This window comes from Miniopterus natalensis, chromosome 11 (assembly GCF_054644295.1).
Source record: "Miniopterus natalensis isolate mMinNat1 chromosome 11, mMinNat1.hap1, whole genome shotgun sequence".
Taxonomy (NCBI): domain Eukaryota; kingdom Metazoa; phylum Chordata; class Mammalia; order Chiroptera; family Miniopteridae; genus Miniopterus; species Miniopterus natalensis.
In genome coordinates this window covers 31,750,116-31,772,376 of record NC_142091.1, presented here as the reverse complement: position 1 = coordinate 31,772,376, position 22,261 = coordinate 31,750,116, and the positions used below count along the sequence as shown (strand labels likewise).

The 22,261-nt window shown below is 36.7% G+C and overlaps 1 protein-coding gene across 2 annotated transcripts in view; it reads right to left on the bottom strand.

The window, feature by feature from the left end:
• The window catches only part of DLG2 (discs large MAGUK scaffold protein 2), a 1,615,022-nt gene that overhangs the window by 458,635 nt on the left and 1,134,126 nt on the right, over positions 1 to 22,261 (bottom strand). For both annotated transcript variants that reach the window (XM_016206846.2, XM_087821627.1), the window contains one exon: positions 3,186 to 3,355. In XM_016206846.2, coding sequence (XP_016062332.2) covers positions 3,186 to 3,355 — 170 coding nt within the window. The remainder of the gene's footprint in view (positions 1 to 3,185; positions 3,356 to 22,261) is intronic.

The window sequence follows — 22,261 nt, the reverse complement described above, 5'->3', positions numbered from 1 at the left end:
GCCTCATCACAGAGCTGATTTCATACTGCTTTGCAGGAAAGTGAGTTGACTCTATGTCTCGCTTTCCCACTGGAACTTCCTAATTCTCCCACCAGGATCACATTTGATACATATTCATCCTTCACAGTGCAGGAGTCTCCATGACATGAGTTAAACATTGGTAAAAATTTCTTTTTAAAAAATTTTATTTTTTTTATTGTTGGCAGGATTGCATATGTCCCCCATCCTTCCCACCCTTTGTAAAAATTCCTTTAAAAATACCATCATTCAAAAATAAAGAATTACAGGTTCTAAGTGAAGACAAGATTGCAGGGATCATTAGATTTAGTATAGAATACAATGTAGTTATTCAATTTACTCTCATTCAGCACTTCTTGAATTTAAGGCACCGTAACAGGCATTAGGAACTTAAACACGGACTAAAACAGTTCTTTCCCCAGTACGTCAATATGCTTTACACAGAGAAACAAATCCCCATCAGTGACATTTGTATGGTGACAATAGAGAAAAGCATAACTGGCCCACCATAATCCCAACAGGCCCAACAGGCCCACACCCCTCTACAAGGATTTGGAAGGAATCTGCTTTCAGGAATATAAACTTAGTTCTTACAGTTCCTTGTTCTCTTGTCTCAGTAAACCAAGCCCAGGTACAACCCCGGAGCCCTACACTGGGTCCTGTCACTGGGTTATTGCCTGGTTGATTACAGTTCAACTGTCCTCACTTCCATGTCCCTGGGCAATCCCTGCTCCCCTCAGGATCAAAGGAGTAAACAGTTCAGAGCCAAGTACACCAGCCAGAGGGGGCCCTGGTATCAAAGATAAAGGTTAAAATAAAATAAAAAAGTATTCCTGATAAAATTAAAGAGCTCTGTCTATAGGTTCTCTAGAGCCTTTAAGTGCTCTGCTGAGCCGCTGGCAGCCATCAAGTGGCCCCGCTAGCCGGAGGCCTGCTAATGAACCGCAGTGCTTCGCTGGGGACTAGAACGAGGATTTGCCTTAAGGCTGTGCTGAATAACTGCTGGTAACTGAACTGTAGAAATATCTACACATTATTTATATAGAGCATATCCTTTTAATAGAAATAGTGTGAGGCTCATTTTGTTCTGCTTTAAAACACCTCGCCAAGTATAGGTTTAGTAAACATGTAGGGTAGAAAGTCCTTTCTTTCATACCAGCAGACACTGGTAAGGAAACGCTTTAGTTCCTGTCTTGCCCCCCCAGATTTAATTCTGTGATTTTAATGCATTTGAATTCAGCCCATGAGGAATCTTGGAGTATTTTCATTACATTGCCAAACAATTGTTATGAAGGCCAAAACCATATGTAGCAAAGAATACTACAAATAACATATATATATATATATATATATATATAAATATATATAAAAAACATATATATTTTTGAGAAATCAATTTGTACCACTATGTGAATTGACCCATCTAATCCTCACAACATCCCTAGGGGCAAGCACTATTATTATTTATGTTTTGTAGGAGAGGAAATTAAAGCTCGGAGATTTTAAGCAATTTGCCCAAGGTTAAAGAACTAGTAAACTGCAGAATGGGAAAAATGACATAAATGGAGACATTTCAAAATGGAGTCAAAGCCACCATCCCGGAGGAGCTGCCTTGCTGGTCTTAGCTCCTCAAATCTTTGGAAATGTTTGAACTGGAAAAAATAACCTGCGGATTGGGTTAGCCCAACACTGTATTCCAAACAACTATGTGTAAAACTAATAGAGCAGACATTTTCACTATGAGAACTGCAAATTAAGGACATTCTTTAGAATTAGCAGTACCATGTGTAGATAGAAAATAAACTAGCTTATTTGTACCTGTAGAAATTCCATCCTTAGCTAATTAGCACCAATAGAAATGCCTCCCTTCTATTCATGCAATTATCTCCCTTTCCTTTCTCATAAATACCCCTTGCCTTCACCTCATAATTGTAACACTATTTGGGTTTCTGTCTGAATCAGTGCTTCCTAGAAGTACAATACTTTTTGATCTAAAATGAACACTTGCTTCCTCTCACTTTGGCTTTTTATTTTTAGTTTAACAAGGCCTCGGGTTCACACCTAGCATTTTGGCTCTTGAGTCTCCTCTTTTAACCAGCAAGTTCTGCGGCTCACCACTTGCTAGATATTAGTTAAGTGCTTAATTCTCATAAACCCCATGGGGTAGATGCTACCAATAATGACACCCATTTAATAATGAGGGGATTGGTCCAACCAATGTCACTCTGCTAGCAAGTGGCAGGACGAGGCTTTTAAATGCAGTCCTGTCTGGCTCCTTTGAGATTTTAAATATCACCCACTTCCACCTTCCAGAGAAGGTGGTATAGCTATTATTTTAAATTGTATATAGCATTAGTGATAAAATAGATTTTAAGGGAAAGAGAAATGATTTACTAAAAGATTATAGTAACCATCAACTCATAATCTTCTAAAATATTTAATATACTTAAGGCAGTTATCAAATTTTTCTAAAATATGGGAAATACTGTTAAGCTAATATTAAATGCTGTCATTCTGAAAAGTAGAGCTCAAAGGACTGTTCCTAAAAATGAAAATAATTATTTATCTCCCTGTTCATATGATTTTCCCAGGGTAACTGCAGTTACCTCAAGAGAGGTAATTATCGTGAACATTTCAGAAAAATAAATCTTAAATTATGACTATTGCAAGTATAAAATGTTATTCAGTATTTGTGAGTATAATAGATATGACTATTACAAAATCAAAACAAATCACAACAGTGTTGTAAAAATATGATGTTATTTCAGGATAGATTATTTCAATTATTATTATCATCATTATTATTTTTCCAAATGAGAGGGGTAACCATTTATACAGAAAAAAATAGAAAGTATTAATATGCCAGCGAAGTCATGATGCTCTGGTAAGATGTAAAATTTATAGAAAAAATATAAATGGTTGTTGTTATTATTGTTTATAAGGGCATGCCTACATAAATCTAGTCTCTCCTTCTCTGAGTCCACATTTATAGTTTTGGTTTCTTTACCACCTATAAAAACCACTATTATGGGATTTCAGCTCTCTTGTTATATACTGAATATTGGAGCATAAAAGAAGAGAGGACATCGTAGATGGGTTACAGCATAAACTTTAGCAAAATGGTTTGTCACTGGTGTCCTACTGCGAACCATTTACGGTTTTATTACCTTTAGGTCCTTTGAATAATTTGATTTCCACAACAGTCTCCAAAATGGGTCGTCTTCTGCGCACGTACAGCCGGACGATAGACCCCGCCTCTTTGAGGGCTTCCACCGCCTTGCTGTGGGACACCTCTGACACATCCACCTCGTTCACCCGCAAGATACAATCATTGACCCTGAAAGGAAGGAAAACAGCAGAGGTCAGAAGTGTCTAGGAGTTTTCGGAAAGAATATTATTAAGACCTCTAACCTTGTGAAGTGGGGAGCAAAGAATATAAGCAATTTTAAACTGCTTTCATTTGGAAAGGATATTTCAAATAAAGGAAATTAAACACACACACACACACACACACACGTTGAACTCCTCAGCTTTCCCAGTCTTCCCCACACTGTGAACTCCAGTCTACTCTGACTGGGACTGCATCCAGCCTGGTGTAGTTAGAAGGCCACTTATTTTAAGGTCTCTGCCAGTTACATCATAATTTTGATTGGTTTTAATTGGTTGGACTGAGGGTTATAGACTTACTCCTATATAGACATAACAAATGTGACTTTATAGATTATTTTTTCTTGAATTTTTAATTCACTAGTTATAAAAAGAATATGTAATCACTTTAGAAAATCTGAAAAATAAAACAATGTAGAAAGAAGAAAAAATATATATGACTCCATCATCTAAAAGAAACCTGTTGGTTTTCTGGCAAATTATCTTCCAGTGGTTTGTTTGTTTGTTTGTTGTTTTCTCAAATTCATCTCACAATGCTATAGGTGTTGAAGTTCAGATTTCACAAAATTAAAAAAGAATCTCATATAATTCTTTCCTAGATACTTACTTTGAAAGCTAAGAATTATGATAAAGTCTACAGTAAACTTTCCTTTTTGTCATTTTCTCAGGGAAAAGAATAATATGAATTAGAATAATAAGCTTTCTAGATAGTTTGTAGTTATATGGCCATGGACTTCAAATGTCTTTTATATTCATGATAAGAATTAGTGATGATATTAGTAATGATTAAGAGTATGTAGCTTGAGGCTAAAAAGACTTTTTCCTCACTCTGAGTATCTGTTCTAGTGTTGCCCATCTCTGTTGCTCAGAGTAAAAAAGAAGGGGTGGCACTTGCTTGACTCCCCTCTCCCACAACCACCACACATTCAGCTCCACCTGCAAAGTGTATCTGCAGTCCATCCAGGGCTCTTCATCTTCACTGCTAGCACCCTGGCTGAAGTCAAAGTCATCTCTCACCTGGATTACTTAACAGCCTCCTACTTACTCTCCCTGGATCCTCTCCTGTCACCTTTCAATCCATTCTCCACACAGTAGCCAGGTGAGATGAACAGGGTCAGTTGTTTACTCACCTTCCATTCCCCAGTTCCTTCTTCTGAACAGTGCCCAAATTTGTTCAGGATATTTATTCCTTAGCAAATATTTGTTAAATGAATAAAAGAATAAGTCTAAGTTCAATTACTGAGCCTTCTATTTCCTAAGTTTATAAATACTGGTAATTTTCTTAATCTTTCTAAGCCTCCATATTCTCATCTGTAAAACAGATGTAATAATATCTATTATAAAGACTTTGGGGGAAAATTAAATGAGATAATGTACATATAAATTCTTAGCACAGACCCTGGTATATCGTAAACACCTAATAAATTATTGTTACTGGAAGGAGTGAGAATTTATTGATTTATAACTTTCTTAAGTATTAGATCCTTTCCATAATCTTGTGGAATAAAATTTATTATCCACATGATAGAAGTGAGAGTTGTTCCAACTGGTTAAATTCTTTGTATAAATCTGTCAGGAATTTGGTAGAGATTGGATATGATCTTACATTTCCCTATTTCAAAATTTGGGCTCTTTCCTCTTAGGATCACATACAGTTAAGTCCTCAATGTCATCAATAGATTCTGCAACTTTAGGTGAAACGATATATAACAGAACCAATTTTACCATAAGCTAATTGATATAAACAAAAGTTAAGTTCCAATGGCATCTCATCAATGTTATAATGAAATGACATTGAATGAAATGACATTATTTGAGGACCTGCTGTATACCTAATGTGAGGAACAGTTTCATATATATTGTGTGCATCAATTCAAAATTATAACATGATAGTAGAACTATTACATAAAAAGTATGGGAAGAATTTTCTTATCATTTTTGTCTATAACTTTTCTATACCTATTTGAGGAGCCGAGTTATGGAAACTCTTATCTCAGTGAGAACCCTAATTAGCCTCAAAATCCTGAAATGGAACATTTCACTTACTAAGATTTAGCGATATAATATCATTCTAACAGATGCTATGGCTTTAATAGGTTTACACATACATTTCCTCTCTGACTGACTAAAAAATAATTCACGGAAAACTACCAATTAAAATAGTTTTGAGAATGTAGGCATCACAGGCACCAGCCTCCCTGCAGCAGCTGGTCCTTTGAGAGTGGGTAATTTTGTCATCTCATGATAATGCAAAAACATTATGTTTACCATCACCCTGTGCTCAGAATACTAATCATATCTTAAAACACTGCTTGCTGTAGAAGAGAGTGGCTGATATTTTTTTTTAAAATCTACATGCTGTATCTATTCAAACAAGTAAATTCTTTTCTTTTGTATACAGTGTAAACCTTAATTGTCAATTGCTGGGGTAAGGAAATCACAGCCTAGATCAGGTGTTTTTTCGTGAGCATGTGGATGAAGTAGCAGCTTTAGTGCACTGAGAAGAGCATTGGACTAGCAGTCAGAGGCATGGATTTGAGTCCCAGCTGTGTATCAGCTGTGTGACCATGGTCAAATTACTTCATCTCTTTTGAACTTAAGTTTCCCATGGAAAGAGAGTAGGCATGCCCAGAATTAGTGGGAGGAGTAACCAGAGAGACAACAGATATGGATGTATGTGTACACTGTAACACAAGACCCATCTGAGAGTGAGAGCTATTGTTAGGTGAGTCAAAAGTGCTGTGTTCAAGGATTTGTTAAAAGGTAAAAAGAATAGAAATTGAAATTTTTAGAAGGCCTACTATATGCCATACCATTCTGGTCACTTCATTTATTTGCTTGCATTTAAATAAGACCAATTAGAAAGCATTGATTCTCACTTTGCAGACAATTAAATTTTACTGACAAGGTACAGTGTTGGTGAGGGCATGAACATCATTCCTAACTGGGTTCGTCTTTTTCTGGAGCCTGTGCTGATATAAAGTTATTCAGAATTGATTGTTTTAAACTAAAAAACAAATTGGGAGTGTGAAGGAAGGAATTTATATTCAAATTCTTAAAATTGAAAGGAGAGACCAAACCAAACTGAAGCGCTCACTCAACTTCCCTTCCTCCCAGTCACTTCAAATAGCATTTGGTTAGAAGGTCATAGCTATTTAAAATGAACTTGCTTTCTCTACCAGTAGATAACCTTTGTTAGTAAAGCCACCACTTGTATTCATTTTGAAACATAAATATATTACTAGCTTCATAAAAATGCTTTGTCCTAGTAAAAAGTACAGCCTTTATCATACCTCTGACCCATTGTTTTAGAAAGCCACCCACATACAAATTTTCTCTCTACTCTACTCGTGTAATTAAGTTCATAGTTTCACTCTTTCAGTGCTTGTTGTTTCCGACATAAGTCTACAATCTTCTTTTTGTGAACCAGAATAGTCCACGAGATTAAAAGATTAATTTTAATCTTTTCCTAGTCTTATTTCCTTTGGACTTTCTGGTACATTTCCTTGCACAAAATATCTTAGAAGCAAAAAGAACATTTCATCATTAGCATGTCCACAAAATCACATCTAAATTTTGCACTAAACAATTTGATATTCTTGAGCTTGATATAGTACCACTGAAAAGTCAGATAATACTTAACAAATTATATGTTCAATTTTGAGGACATAATTTAAAATAACATGTAATATATCCTTTCTCATAGATATTAAAGTACATTCTCTTGTCAAATAAGATGATTTTACACATTATTAAAGGCTGTTAATTCACTAAAAATAATCACCAAATTCTTGTGTTAAAAATTTTAAATTTCTGTTCATTATGCATTAAAAAAATCTTGAAAGGATGAAGTTTCCTCAAAAGATTAAGAATAGAGATGTTGTATGACCTAGCAATCCCTCTTGTGGGTATATACCCCAAAATTTTGAAAATATTTATTTGTAAAGATACATGTACCCCTCTCTCATTGCAGCATTACTCACAGTAGCCATGACATGAAAACAACCTAAGTGTCCTTCAATGAATGACTGGATAGAGAATATGCGGTACAAATGAAATACTACTCAGCCATAAGAAAAGATGAAATACTACCATTTGCAATGACATGGATGCATCTTGAGAGCATCATGTTGAATGAAATAAGTCAGACAGAATAGGACAAGAATCATATGATTTCACTCTTATGTGGGATATAGAAGAAGCAACAGATGAAAGAACAAACAAGCTAATAAGAACAAAAATACTCATCTACAAGGTATAGTGGTTACCAGAGGGAAGGGGGAGGAGGTTAATGAGGGTAAAGGGACTCAAATATATGGTGACAGAAGGACACTAAACTTTGAGTGATGAGCATACAATGAAATCTATAGGTGATGTATTATAACATTGTACACCTGAAATGCATATAAGCTTATTAAACAATGTCAACCCAATAACTTTAATAAAAAAATACTGGAAGAAAAGATAAAGTTTCACCTCTGTTTTTTTGTGAATGTAGAGATTATGTATATTTTTAAAAGCATATTTCCATTTTTGCATTTCTTCCAAAATTTTATATGGGCATATCTCACAGCAGAGAACCTAAGAACAAGGGCCGAGGAGCCCTGGTTACATTTAGGTACAAATGGGATGTTGTCCCAGCTCTAGAACGTAGGAACTGTGGGATTTGTGGCAAGTCATTTTGGCATCTCAAAGCTTTAGTTACTTCACCTGAAAATAGGAATAATACGATGGCTGTATGGATTAAATGAGATAATGCCTGTGAAATACTCAGTGCAGTGCCGGAACAACAGTATGGTATTATAGTCTTGAAAAAAGACAAAACCATTTGCATAAGAAAGGATGACAAGAGACCTTCCTGGAGGGAAAAAAAAGATACTAAAGGGAGAGAAAGAAAGAGGGAGCTACAATCAAGATACTGAAGGAATTTTTTAAATTTTATATGAGATATGATGAATATGATTTGGGGGAAGAAAAAGGTAAAAATGAGGCTTTTAGTAAGTGTGACTTAATTCTCCTTTCATGTTCTTCCTCCCCTACCACTGAGAAAACAGTCAGTTGTTCTGATAGAAACTATAGCTTTATGACAGCTTTGGTGAAAGCTTCTAAAAATTAGCACACTTGGCAGAATTCCCACCCATCAACTTATGCCTGCTCTGTCCTTGCCACTTAACGACACCCAGCCACACTCAGGCCCTCTCAAGGCTTGATTCAAAAGGAGGTGTTAGGTCACAGGGTCTGAAATTCTGCAGTAGCTATCGGTTATTACGGTGTGTCCCCTAATGGACTTATCCTTTATTGTCTCCATTTAGTACTACTGTTTTTGGTCAAATAGATGAATTAATTACAGACCAAAGGGTTACATCATGGAGAAACCTGATCAATGTTTAATGTGCTGGATGAAATGCAATAATCCATTATCCAATAGGAAACACTAGCTGGGGAATTACACTGCACACACTCAACAAAACAATCACTTACAAACAATCAGAATCTATTTAAAATAAATAACTCTATAGGTTTGTTTGTTTTTTAAATCCTCACTGGAGGATATTTTTATTGATTTTTAGAGAGAAGGGATGGGAGAGAGAGAGAGAGGCTTAATATTGGGGTAATTTCCTACCATGTTGACTACAAAATAGTAAAAGCTTATAGATGGAGAATAAAAAAGATATAAGGAAAGAAGCACGGGCTTCAGGAAGAGGGAGGGATTTTCCTGGACTCCTCACAGTACTTCTCCACAGTCCGTGGTTGTCCTTCCCAGGGCTTAGTTGTACAATTGATCCTTAGAGAAAATACTCAAAGTGTCTTATTCCCCTTTTTGATTAAGTAAGCTCAGGTAGATCTTCATTACTTGCCAAAAAAAGTACAACTAATATAGACTGACTTTGTGGCTAGCACTTTACGTGTTATCTTTTTTAGCTCATTCCTATTTTCCTTTTAATACTTAATTTAAATTTACTTAGTCTTTTGGTAGGTCATCCCTGGCTCAACTGGTTAGTCCAGTGTCTCTCCACTAAGTAGCAATTGCAGAATATTAATAAAGTTACTAGACTTAGCAAATTAAAATATAGGACACACAGTTAAATTTGGATTTCAGATAAAACAATAATAATTATTATTAAGATAAGTACTTTTTTTAGTGTAAGTATGTTTAATGCCATGTTTGGAAATACTTATACTAAAAAATACAGTATTTATAAAAGCACTGAACTGTGCTTATTTTTAAAATTGATTTTAGAGAGAGGAAGAAGTAGAGAGAGAGAGAGAAAGAGAGAGAGAGCGATCAGTTGCTTCCCACACATGCACCCGCGAGGCATTGAACCTGAAATCTGGGTAAGTGTTCTGACCAGGAATTTAATTTGCCACCTTTTGATGTATGGGACAATGCTCCAACCAACTGGCCAAGGCTGAACTATGTTTATTACACTGAACTGTGATCTTTGGTTTATTCAAATGGCACAATGCTTGACACATAGTGAGATGCATTTGCATTGTGTGCTATGTATATATTCTTTAATCTAAGCAGAAACATTAAAAGGCAGATATTGCTTCCTTCCTTGTTCAACAGAAACTAAAGCTCAATGAGGCCTATAATGATGGTAAGTGTTAATCTCAAAGCTCATACATACGCTGCACCATCCACACCTCTCTGGCTTGTTAAAAATAATTTGGGGCCCTGGCTGGTGTGGCTCAGTTGGTTGGACATTGTCTTGTGCACCAAAAGGTTTCTGGTTTGATTCCCAATCAAGGGCATATTCCTGGGTTGCGGGCTCCATCCCCAGTAGGCTGAATGCAGGAGGCAGCAGATCAATAGTGCTCTCTCACATCAATGTTTTGCTCCCTCTCTCCCTCTCCCTTCCTCTCTCTTTAAAAATCAATAAACTATTAAATAAACTATTAGATAATAATTTTGGGACTTATATAAGGATCAGCCCAACTGCTGACCATCAGTAGAGTCAAGGATCATACTGGAAAGCAGTAAAACCATGCCAAATAACAAAGTCTAGATCAATGGTTGTCAAACTTCAGAGTGCATTGGAGTTGCTTGGAGGGCTTATTAAATCACAAATTGCTCAGCTTCACCCACAGAAAGTGTCTGATTCAGAAGGTCTGGAGCAGAAGAGAGGATCCATATTTCTAACAAGTTCTTAGGTGATGCAGGTCGGGGACAGTAGTCTGAAAACCACTGATCTGGGTTTCAAAGGTCACTCTACTTGGCTGGTGTGTAGTTCATTTAAAAATGAACAGGTGTACTCAGTCCTATGTAGACCTATCTGACTGTGACAAAGTCCTGAGCTCTGAGTCTGGACCCAGTCCCCTCAGTGTTGCAGCTTTTCATTATTTGGAATGAAGTCTCTAAGGGAATCTGGACCAGGAGACTCCAGCTGCCACAGCATGTGAGATTATGCATATGCGAGCCATTTTCCAGTACTCATTTTATATCTGAGGCTTTTTTATTTTAGCAAAGACCAATTGATAGCTACTTCATTCTACATTTTAAAAATAAGGCTTCTGCTCTTGTCTCTAAATTCTGGGTGAGAGTTACTCAGGTTTATGATCCATAGAAGCCATCTCCTAAAGTGACTATATTGTTTTTCTCTCTTCATTTACTACTTCATTCCCCTTATATAAAATGCTTGTAGGATTCTCTGCAGCTGTCATCTGGGAAAGATCACAGCTTTCCACAAGGGGGGAGGAAATTGCTATTTCAGCATCGGTAATTGGTCTTTCGGCACTTTCCCAAAAAAGCAGAGAGGCCAGTAACAAATCTCAAGCCAGGTAAATTAGTGAATGCAACATGAAAAAGAGGCAATTGAATGGGAATTTCAAAGGCAGGAGATCACAGGAATGGAGATTACTTAACCCACTAGTCCAATACTCTGTCCGCAGATGGGAGCATGTCAACTTTCATGAAACAAGGTCCTGCTGCCTCCGAAATGGATTACTGCAACAGCTTTCTAGCTGGTGTCCCTGATGCCAGGTTAACTAGTCCCTGTGCACTTCATCCCGACACACAACCCCAGCTCAGCTTCAACTTCTTAAAGCGACTCCACCATCATTTCCTCTCCCCTAAAATTCATCAAGAGTTACTTAGCCTATATAAAATAAAAGCTGTGTCTAATTTATCTTTCTGTTCTTTGTGTCTTGTACCCAGTTGGCCTGGGGTGGGGTGGGAGATGGGTGGAGGGAGATGGAGGGAGGAAATGGGGGACATCTGTAATACTCTCAACAATAAAATACATTTTTTTAAAAAGAATAAATGAGCTTCATGGAAAGAACTCTAAATCTGGCCTCTTTTCATAACTCTTAAAATCCTGCTCTAATCAATCTGCATCCTCACTGTCCTGAGAACATAATGATCTCATCCTTGTCTCTCCATTTTATTTCATGGTGATTTCTGCCTCCCAAATGCCCACCCCAGATCAGCCTTATGCAAGGACAAGGTCACACTCCATAGCCTCATGAAATATTCCCTCATCTCACAAGTCCTCACTGCCCACAACGCCTGAAGTACAAACAAACACATGGTAGATTCTCATAAATTGGTTCAACCACTTTAGAAAGCAGTATGGAGGTTTCTTAAAAAAATTAAAAATAGAAGTACCATATGATCCAGCAATTCCACCTCTGGGGATTTATCCAAAGGAAACAATACACTAAAAAGATATACACACCCCTATGTTCACTGCAGCATTACTTACAATAGCCAAGGTAAGGAAATAACTTAGGTGTTCATCAATGGATGAATGGGTACAGAAAATGTGATATATATTTGAATATATATATATATGTGCGTGTGTGTGTGTGTAGATATATGATTTGGTATCCCCGCAGAATCTAAAACTGAATACTACACATTAAGCAATACATTTTAAAATGCTGAATTTTATTTCTTATTCTTGTATACTCATATCTACTCCAATTTCATAAGTATATAGGGATCAGCATATATAAAATTCATAGTTACACATTTCCTCATTCTACTTTGACTTGGCTTCATGATTTTGATGAACATTTCCTGGTATGGTGGGAAGAATACAGAGTTATAAGCCAGATGTGAATTCTAGTCTTGGCTCTGCCACTTTCCACTAATAAAGTATTTTTAAGTTTTTTTCTCTCTGTGTTTGAGTTCAATGATTTTGAAATTCTCTTCTAGCTCTGGTGTTCTATAAATCTGAGTTCAAGGTCAGCCTGGCCACTAGCTCTACTTGAAAGTCTAGAGTGCTCCTCAAGTGGAGCAGGGAGCCAAACTATCCTTATCTGCACTCCACTGAGCACTCTGTACTTCCTTTTTATTTTGTATCACGGTAAATCATTCCACCAACAAAAATAAGGAGTTCTCCTTTTTTCTCAGCCACACATCCAATCTGTCACACAAGTATTTTTGACTTAGACTTTTCCCTTATCCCCACTTATCTTATCTAAGATCTGGCCCTACTGTAAATCACCTAGATTCTGGAAAAAATTTTGTAACCAATCTTTTCTGCCTCTAGTTTTTCCCCTTATTTATTATCCATCTTTCAATTTTATTGCCAGAATGGTGTTACTGAAATATATACCTGATTGCTTTATTCCCCTATTTAATAGCCTTCGACTGCTCTCCACTTCCTACAACAGATTTTTCAAAACATTTTTAATATTTAAACAAAGGAGCTCTTTCTTCAAATCTTACCCAGAAAACACATAACATATATTTATACTTGTCTATGTAGAACAAAGGCTAAGTTTCTGTGATTTCTGCAATGGAGAGGAAATGGAAACATAGCCTAGCCTATTGGAAGATTCTCTTTGGTGACCCCTCCAAGGGCTCTGAGGAATCCAGAGTCCAGGTACCACATATGACTGAGCATGGGCTAGTGAGCATGGGCTAGTGAGCACTGAAAGAAATCACGGCGAGTTCTTTTTCCAAGCCAAGTGCCCTGGTGCTGACCTATGTTCCCGAAGTGGGTGACATTTTCTAATTCACATAAAGGCTTCCTATGGTCCTACGGTGCAATGTTCACAGGGCTCTGTGGAATACAGACGGAGTTTCTATACTTCTCTCAGCCTCCATCTGCAATTCATCAGCAAGATCGGTTGCTTTTAACTCCAAAATATATTCTGACCCATCCATTTCTCTCCTCTACCATTACCACCAAGTCCGAGTTACCACTATTTCTATCTGGAAACACTGGCTCACTGATTCTACTCCTGTTCTCTATAATACATTCTCTACATGGTAGCCAGAGTACCCAATGTTAAAAATTTAAGTCTGTTCATGTCACTTACCCTTTGCTTAAGCCCTCCAAGCTCTCCCTATATTATATAGAGTAAAATCCAAGTCCTTTGCCTGGCTCCCACTTCCTCCTGTGTTCTCATCTCCAACCACCTCCCTCCTGGCCCTTTCACACCAGCTACACTGGCCCTACCACTGTTTCTGATACATGCCTAGCTCAGTCCTGCTTTAGGGAACTGGTGTTTACTATTCCCTCCGCTTTACAAGTTTTTCCCCTATTTTTGCTTCACAAGTTCCTTTTTGTCATTAAGATCTTACCTTATATGTGACCTCCTTAGAGAAGCCTACCTGAAGCACCCAACCTGAAGTAGTCACAAGGCACTCCTCTACGTTACTGTGCTTCATTCTCTGCATAGCACTTATTACTTGTGATATTTTGTATATTTATTTATCTTCTGCCCAACAGACAAAAATATAAACTACTTAGAGCAGTAACCTTGACTGTCTTGTTGACCATTTTATATTTGGTGCCTAGGACAGTGCCAAACCCATAGCAGACACTCAATATATAATTGAAACAAATGAATGAATGAATGAAGTGATAAACAAATGGATAATAGTTCTACCTAGTTTGGACTGGATTTGTCAACAATAAAGTATATACAATCATGCTGCCCAAATTTGAATTCTGATAGCTCTAACTCGAAACCACCTTAAATTCAAACCCATAATTATTAGAACCACTTAGTATTGTCAAAGACTGAACAATTCTCTATAATGGAAATAATATTAACTTGCCTGGAGATACTAATTTGCGAGGGTAGATGATTAGCGATGCTGTTTTCTGACCTTTTCTGAGGTACAATAATCAGCTGTTATTGTTTATGTGATTTCATATTACTCATGCCTTTCATCTCTCCCTAGGTTAATTCATGTTTCATAAAATAAATTCAAATTAATTTTGTGATGAACGCTCATGACATTTTGAAATACTAGATATATTTAGTGATTTCACAACCACAACTGGAGCTCCCCGATTTCATATTTCAACTGGTCTTTGCAAATGGCATCTCAGTCCCTTGTCCTTGTCTCAGCTGTGGAGGTAAAATTCAGAGGCCTGAGGTAAGAGGATTAGGGGCACCCAGAAGGGCACCTTTGCTCATAAATATCTTCTTGTTTTTAGTAATTGAGTTTCATTTAAATTAATGATTTTCTATTTTAAAATACAAACAAAAACAAAAAACTGTTGGTGTCTGTCTTCTGCACATTATAACTGTCCAGGTAGACAATGGGACTTCATTTTAGAGCGTGGATAGATCAGGGGACTCTCTGAGGGGAAATTTCATGGAAGATCTTTAAATTTTTTAAAGGTGGCCAGAGGCACTAGGACAGTAGGGGAGAGTAGCTTTCAGAAGATAAAGGAAATAGAAAGAGATCCAGAAGTAAAAATCACTCATTTCCCAAGACTGTGGCAACAAATGGAGGAACCTCTGAGAATAGTGTTTATAAAACAGTCTAACAATATTTTGTTTTACTCTTAAAGCTTAGAAATATGCTGGGAAGGTATTACCACATTTTAAAATAAAAAATTCTGAGGATTAGACAAGTTAAGTAACTTACTTAAATTCCTGCAGCAGATAAGTGACAGAGATAAAAATTACACATTAGTTTTATGGCTCCTGGTCTTGTTTTCTTGCCATTTATCACTTCTGTTTATGCTGTTGTCACTTGGTCTTTCTGTTACAATTGTCTGGCTAAACCTCAGTCCTGACTGAACCCAACCATCCATCTTCCTCATGGCTTTTTCCGGAGTAGCTGAACACCGAAGTGCTGGAGAAAATCCACGGAGGACAGGAGTCGCTATAAATTCATGATCTCTAAACACCCTGGTCAGCATGCTATCCCTCGTTCTGCAATGACAGTCTCTAAACCCTTCCTTTCCTTCATCACTTCTGGCACATAAGTTTGCTTCATGCTTCCAAGAGAGCAAAAAGAAGCCACGTGACAGGAAGTCTCTCAATTTATTATGCCAAGTTTGCATACCTAACTACATGCAAACCCATTCTCCCCTCCTCCTGTTACAGGGAAGAAAGCACCCCTTCTGATATCAAAGGTGCATCAATTCACATTTGCTTAAAGGCCTCACTTGATCATTTATATCCTGCATCTTCTTTATATCCTGCATCTTCAAACCCAGTCTCTCTACTTAACATTCTCTAAACATTCAAACATGCTCTGGTATCTCCTATCTTTTGTAAAACTTTCCATTGATCTAACATCTCCCCTTGGCTACTGTCTCCTGTCTCTTTCCTTTTCACAAACAAAGTTTATCAAAAGAGCTGTTCACATACACTTACTATTTCTTCCTTCCTAGTCTCTCTTTATCCCATTCTAATCTGAGTCCCCTCATAAAGTACCTATCAGGAAAAATAGAGAAAAAGCTCCCAGTAAAATTCAGTAAACTGGTTTAGGCCAAATTTAATACAATCTCTTTAGTCCTAATCTTAGTTGACCTCACAACAATGTTAAGGCCAGTTGCCCACTCTCTCTCCGAAGCACTCTTCTGGCTTTGGGATTCTCCTGCTTTTCTTCCCACCCCTCTGCTCACTTGCTTTTAAATTCTCATCTTATTTCCACTCTAACCTGTTGATTTTCATACTGAAAAAACAAATGCAAGACCAACAACGACAAAAAACCCCAACCTATGCTTGGTTTTGCATGCGTTAAGTTGACATCTAATTTGTTCATTATAAGTTTAAATAGTAAGAAAAGATATAATTTCTGTCCTGTTGTGAATTGTAAAATTTTATTTTAAACTGTTACATCTTTATTTCAAATGTACATAGTGGAATGTAAGCACATACTGCTTTGAAATCTATGCCCATCAATTTAAAATATAAATTAAGATATTTTTGAGCAGTTGGAAATTTTACATTGTTGCTTCTTTCTCCTTGAATTTATGTTTTATTTCACTTCCACAGGGTCTTATCCTAATTTAATGTTAGAATGCCTTATATGGATCATTGTAACATATGGAACTAAAATAAATGTACAAATATCAATCCTATGATTATTTTCAAACTTCCAAAGATACAAAATTCTAAATGTTAAAGGTTTCCATGTGGATTGAGTTATCATGATGATTATTAACAGTACACATTAGTCAGAATAACCTAAGTATATTATGAATTTCAATTTATTACTCTAAAGCAATAAAAACATAATTGTATTGGGAATTTGTTCTTAATGGGGTGGAGTAGAGCATTTTAAGATTAATTCATGTTTCCACGGACAAATATGAATTAAGGGTAGAATGAGACAAGATTCTAAATTTCTATTTTCATTTCTACAAATGTAAATGCTGAAAAACCTTGTTCATAGAAGCAAGTGTATGAGAATGGGGAGAGCATTTTGAATTCCTTCCAAGTTATATGCCCCAAATCCTGTGATATAAATGTAAATGTTGAAGAAACTTGTTCAGAGAAACAAGTAGATAGGAATGGAAAAATAATTTTGAATTCCTTCCAAGTTATATGCCCCAAATCCTATGGTCTATTATTGAAGCTGTTTTAATAATCTACAGATGATAATTGCCTTTCAATTTTATTAAGAACAAAGAATGGAAAGCCACATGATTTATAGAAAAGATTGATTACCCATTCATTAGAGTCATTGGCTTTCTCATCCTGGGCAGCGATATTTCAGATTGTTAGTTATTCCTAGTAGTAAAGTAGTACTGTTAAATAAGTAGTGAATTAGTCCTAAACAGTAAATAATAGTAAGTAGTAATTGAAGTCATAGTAGAATTGGGAATGGCTCAGACATATGCCTATCATTTGTAAAATGGGAGAAGAGTAATTATAAGTGAAAAAATGGGAAAGAAGAATTAAGATGAAGCTGCAGGCTACTTCTTGGGAAGATAAAAATAAAGATCCAAAAACTAAGTCCCACAAATGTATCCATGTACTTCTGGGTGTATGTATACTCAAGTTAAAAATCTCTGATCTCACCTGCATCAAAATGTTTGAATAATTCAAGACTTCGTCCTAGGTCCTCTTCTCTTTTTATTCTATACGTTTTCAAGATAATCTTTTAATTTCTTTGGCTTGAAAAAGTCACAATTATGTCCCTAGCCAGATCTCTCAGAGTCTCAATCTGTATGTTCAACTGCCTGTTTGATATCCCCACTGGAATTCCTCATGGGCATCTTAAAGTTAACATTGTACAAAATAAAACTTATATTCCAACTTTCCATCTTCACTAGTCTTTGCCAATTGTTATGCTCCATATAGATCAAAGTCACCCTTTATTAATTCTACTAGGTGGTGAATTCTATGAAATTAAGGACATGATATACCCAGCACCTGATATGGGGTCCAGGAAAGAGAAGACACTGATGCTTATTTTTTAAGTCCTCACTCGAGGATATTTTTTCCTTTGCTTTTCAGAGAGAGTGGAAGGGGGGGGGGGAGAGAGAGAGAGAGAGAGAGAGAGAGAGAGAAAGAAACATTGATGTGAGAGAGACACATTGACTGGTTGCCTCCCACATGCACCCAGACCGGGCCAGGGATCGAGCCTGGAACCGAGGTACTTGCACTTGGCCAGAATCAAACCTGGGACCCTCCAATCTGCAGGCAGGCCCTCTAACCACTGAGCCTAACAGGTTAGGGTGACACTGATGTTTATTTTAAAGAAATACCAGCTCCCCAACATCCACTCCTTAGTAATCATTAAGCTTTATCAAGTTTACTCCTTAAGTATATTTCAAAATCTGTCCACTTCTCTCAGCTTCTAGTCCAAGTTCCATCATTTATCACCTGAATTACTGCCAATAGCTTCCTAAGCTGCACTCCCTGAATGTATTCTTGTCAGCCAACCCAGACTCCTACGGCAATCAGAATGATCTTTATAGACAACAATTTAATTCAGCCATTTTCTCATTGAAACATTCAAAGTTTTTTGTTGCTTTTAGAAGGAGAAAGAACAAATTATTTACTATGGCATCCAAGGTTCTCTCTGCCGGATTTCTCCTGTTCACCTCTCCACTTTCGTCTGTGCCTGTCCACCTCTCACCAGCTCTAGCCCCAGTGGCCTCTTCCCTATTCCTCCTCAGGCCTTCGGGCATGTTCTCTCTGCCTGAAGACTCCTCCAGCCCCTTTCACTTGGCATACCCGTGGCCTTTATACCTTGGCTTAAACATCTCCTGCCTGCAAGGCTTCCCTTGCATACCCTACGCTAGATTAGGTCATGCTATTATTACCTTTCACAGCTCATGCACTTTCCTTTCAGAGCACTCATTTTGACTCTACAATTGTTTAGTACTCTACTGAACTGAAAGCTCCACAAAGACACAGATCCTGTTTTCTTGTTTTCCTGCTCTATTTACTCCCAGGTCCAGGTATCTGATACATAGCAGAATACTCAGTAAGTATTCATCGGACAAATGGATACAGAGTCTGAGAGTAAAATGGAAGATTCAGTGTCAGTTAATATACGTGCTTTACTCTTTATGTTTGTCTCTTCACTTAATTTCCCAACTTCAGTGACTTGTCATAGGAGTAGATGACAGTAACATCAGCTCACTTAAGATGTCTTATCACACTAAATTGAAAATCCTGAGACTGGCTCTTTTCACTTCCCACAGTCACACAGAAGTGGCTCTGCTCATTACCTTTTTAACATAGATTTGCATGTTTAATGGCTCAATTCAAATTTCAGAGAAGTAGAAATGCAGAGTAGAAGAGTTTATGGCCAAAAAAGCAGCTATGGGACTCTCATACCCAACTCACTAATTATTCAATAGGATGAAGCTCTAAAATATACAAGATCTTACAACAATATATAGCTCGGAAAATAAATATTAAAAGAGCCTCTGTTCATATTATTTCAATGAGCAGAGGAAAAAGCAAACAATTCATTTTTTAATTTAATGTTTTCTAAAAGAAAACATTGCATTTTTTCTCCCTAATATCTGACTTTTTTTTTTTTTTTTTTTTTTTTTTTAGTAATTTACTACTAAATTAGATTGCAGTATTTAAAGTTAATGGAGGGTAAGAGTAGAAGGGAAGTTATATCAATGCTTTAATTAGTATAGGGTATTGTGAACTGTAAACTGGGGTCCTAATATCTGTATTTTAAATACAACACTGACTTACACAACTAAAAATGATTTGGGCAGATTTCAGGTAATAGGTAGTTCTTTACAAACCAATTATAGGTCACTTGCCTGAGGTTGACTTGTAAATTGTCTTAACTCAGGAGTGTTGCAGTAACACTGATATTGAATGTTAATGCTTCTTCAGAAGCTTGGTTTTTCACAGTAAAAACTGTTATTCTTAATTCATTTCTCTATAATGTAAAAGCAAACTTCTGGTCTATAATTTTTAAAATCAAAAAAATAGTATGTAGCCCTAGAGCCAGTTTTCAAACATTTCAAACCCAGAAATGTGTGCATAATCTGCAAAGGGATAGTTAATCTTTTTTTTTCCTAATATCTGTCAGATTTTTAAATCCCTTCCACAAAGTTGTTCATTAAAGAATTATAAACAACTTAAATGTCCAAAAATAGGGTAAAAGTTAAATAATCTTACATGGATATGACATGAAACTATGCAGATATTTAAGCTGTTTGCAAAGTATTTTTTATGTAAAGAAATGCTTATCTTGTAATATTAAATAAAAAAGGCAGACTAAAATGTTCACCTATATAAAAACCTGCCCTGAATATGAAGGCATATAATAAATAGATCCTTTTGGTGATGGGATTATTGATGATTCTAATTTACTTTGTAAAAGTCTATATTTCCCAATTTTTTTTACTATGAACATGCATTACTTTTTAATCAGAGAACTACATTATCTTCAAAAACAAAATTATTTAATCTTTATTATCTTTTTTTCACAGAGTTGCACAGTAACGTGCCACATAGTGATGAGATCTCCAATCCACACCAGTCATTTACTGAAGGCCCAAAAAAATTTGAGTGTCACTTAGGTATTTCTGCATGTTTAATTTTTAACACTATGTCAGGGGCTGCTGGTAGTACTCTGTGTTCATAGATTCTTAAGTATATATTCAGTTATTGATCTGAAGACAATTGCAGCCACATTCTATGGTGGGGAGAACATAGATTTTGGAATCGAACAGAGCGGGTTGGAATTTTGGTTCAGCCATTTGTAACTTAACCTCTCTGAACCGGCATAAACTCATGGAAATAAGCTTAATAAATGGCGGCTCTTATTAGCTCTAAGTGTCTATTATGAGTAGGGGGCAGTGTTAGGTGTTGTAGGAAAAAATAATGAATAACTAACATGAAATTTCGGACACACAGACTGGTGGCATATTAGGGGGCGTAGAGATTCCTGTTACCCTTCTTCAGATAAAATTAAGAAATAACTAAGTCGTTTAAAGCAAATAATGAGTTATCATTAGACAAAGAAAACTTATTCTCTGTAAATTGAGTTGAAGGCAACAATTAATAGTACAAAACTTAATATGAGAAATCTTAAAAGACAAGTACTCTACTGGATAACATACTTATAGCATTCATTTTATTTTTACTGGGCCTTAAAACTCAGTGAATATATTTCCCTCATTGTACCTGCCAATGAACTTTTAAAGGATTAATGTTCACTAATGAGGACTTCATGGGGAGTTCAAAAGTGGAGGTGGTCACTTGGGGTCTACTCCCTTCCCCCAGAGCAGACATACTCCAGAATCCCCTGACTGTAGCCCACTGTATGGATCTTTTTCTTAAGTTCACATTCTTAAGAGTTGATGATACTGGATTTATGTACAACCAAAGCTTAAAAGTGTTCAAAGGACAACTATCTGCAAAGGGTGTGGATGAAGCTTGGATATGCAATTGTAGTGCTACAGGTATGCCCCCCAGTTTCCTCATGGTGACGGATGGAGCTGGGAGAAGAAAGATGAGGTGGGGAAGGGCTGGGAGCTAGGGACGGAGCCTGCTCTCCCTGTGCCGAAACTCCCATTAGAACTGTAACGATTCTAAATTCTAACCTGCCTTCCCGGCCTCAGCTTCCTCCAGGAAACTGCAAAGTGCAGAGGTGGGTGAGTGGAGGGGTGTGGAAGGGTGGAGACATATCTTGAGAGTAAAGGTTGCCTGGCTTGGACTGGGCAGGGTAAAACCTCACTGGAGGGGTTGCCACAGCCCTGGCATAGGAGCTGAATGAATATTACATATCTCTAACATCTTTATGATTTTGACATCTAACAATTAAGCCAATTTGCAATGATCTGATGCTTGCACAGATCTAACCACATTAAGCCTGTCTAAATAATGATATAATTTATAACTGTTCAGGAAAACCATTCTTGAAAATAATTGGTATTACCATTGAACTAGAAACCAGGAGATGATTTGAGTGTCTCCCATCTCCTTCTCCCAAACCATATTGCTTTGGTCTAGTTTCCAAAGAGCTAATTTGCTAAAATCAATATTGAATATAGTTTCAGAATATCAGAATGACAATGTGCCTTCTTGGAGACTATTAGAAATAAATAATAACAAATGTCTTTTCAGCATTTAAAATTGTGATCAGCTCTTTGCCATAGGAATGGGAATGTAATGAAGATTGCTTCTTCTCAGAACTACAGATTTAATCAAAACAAAGAAC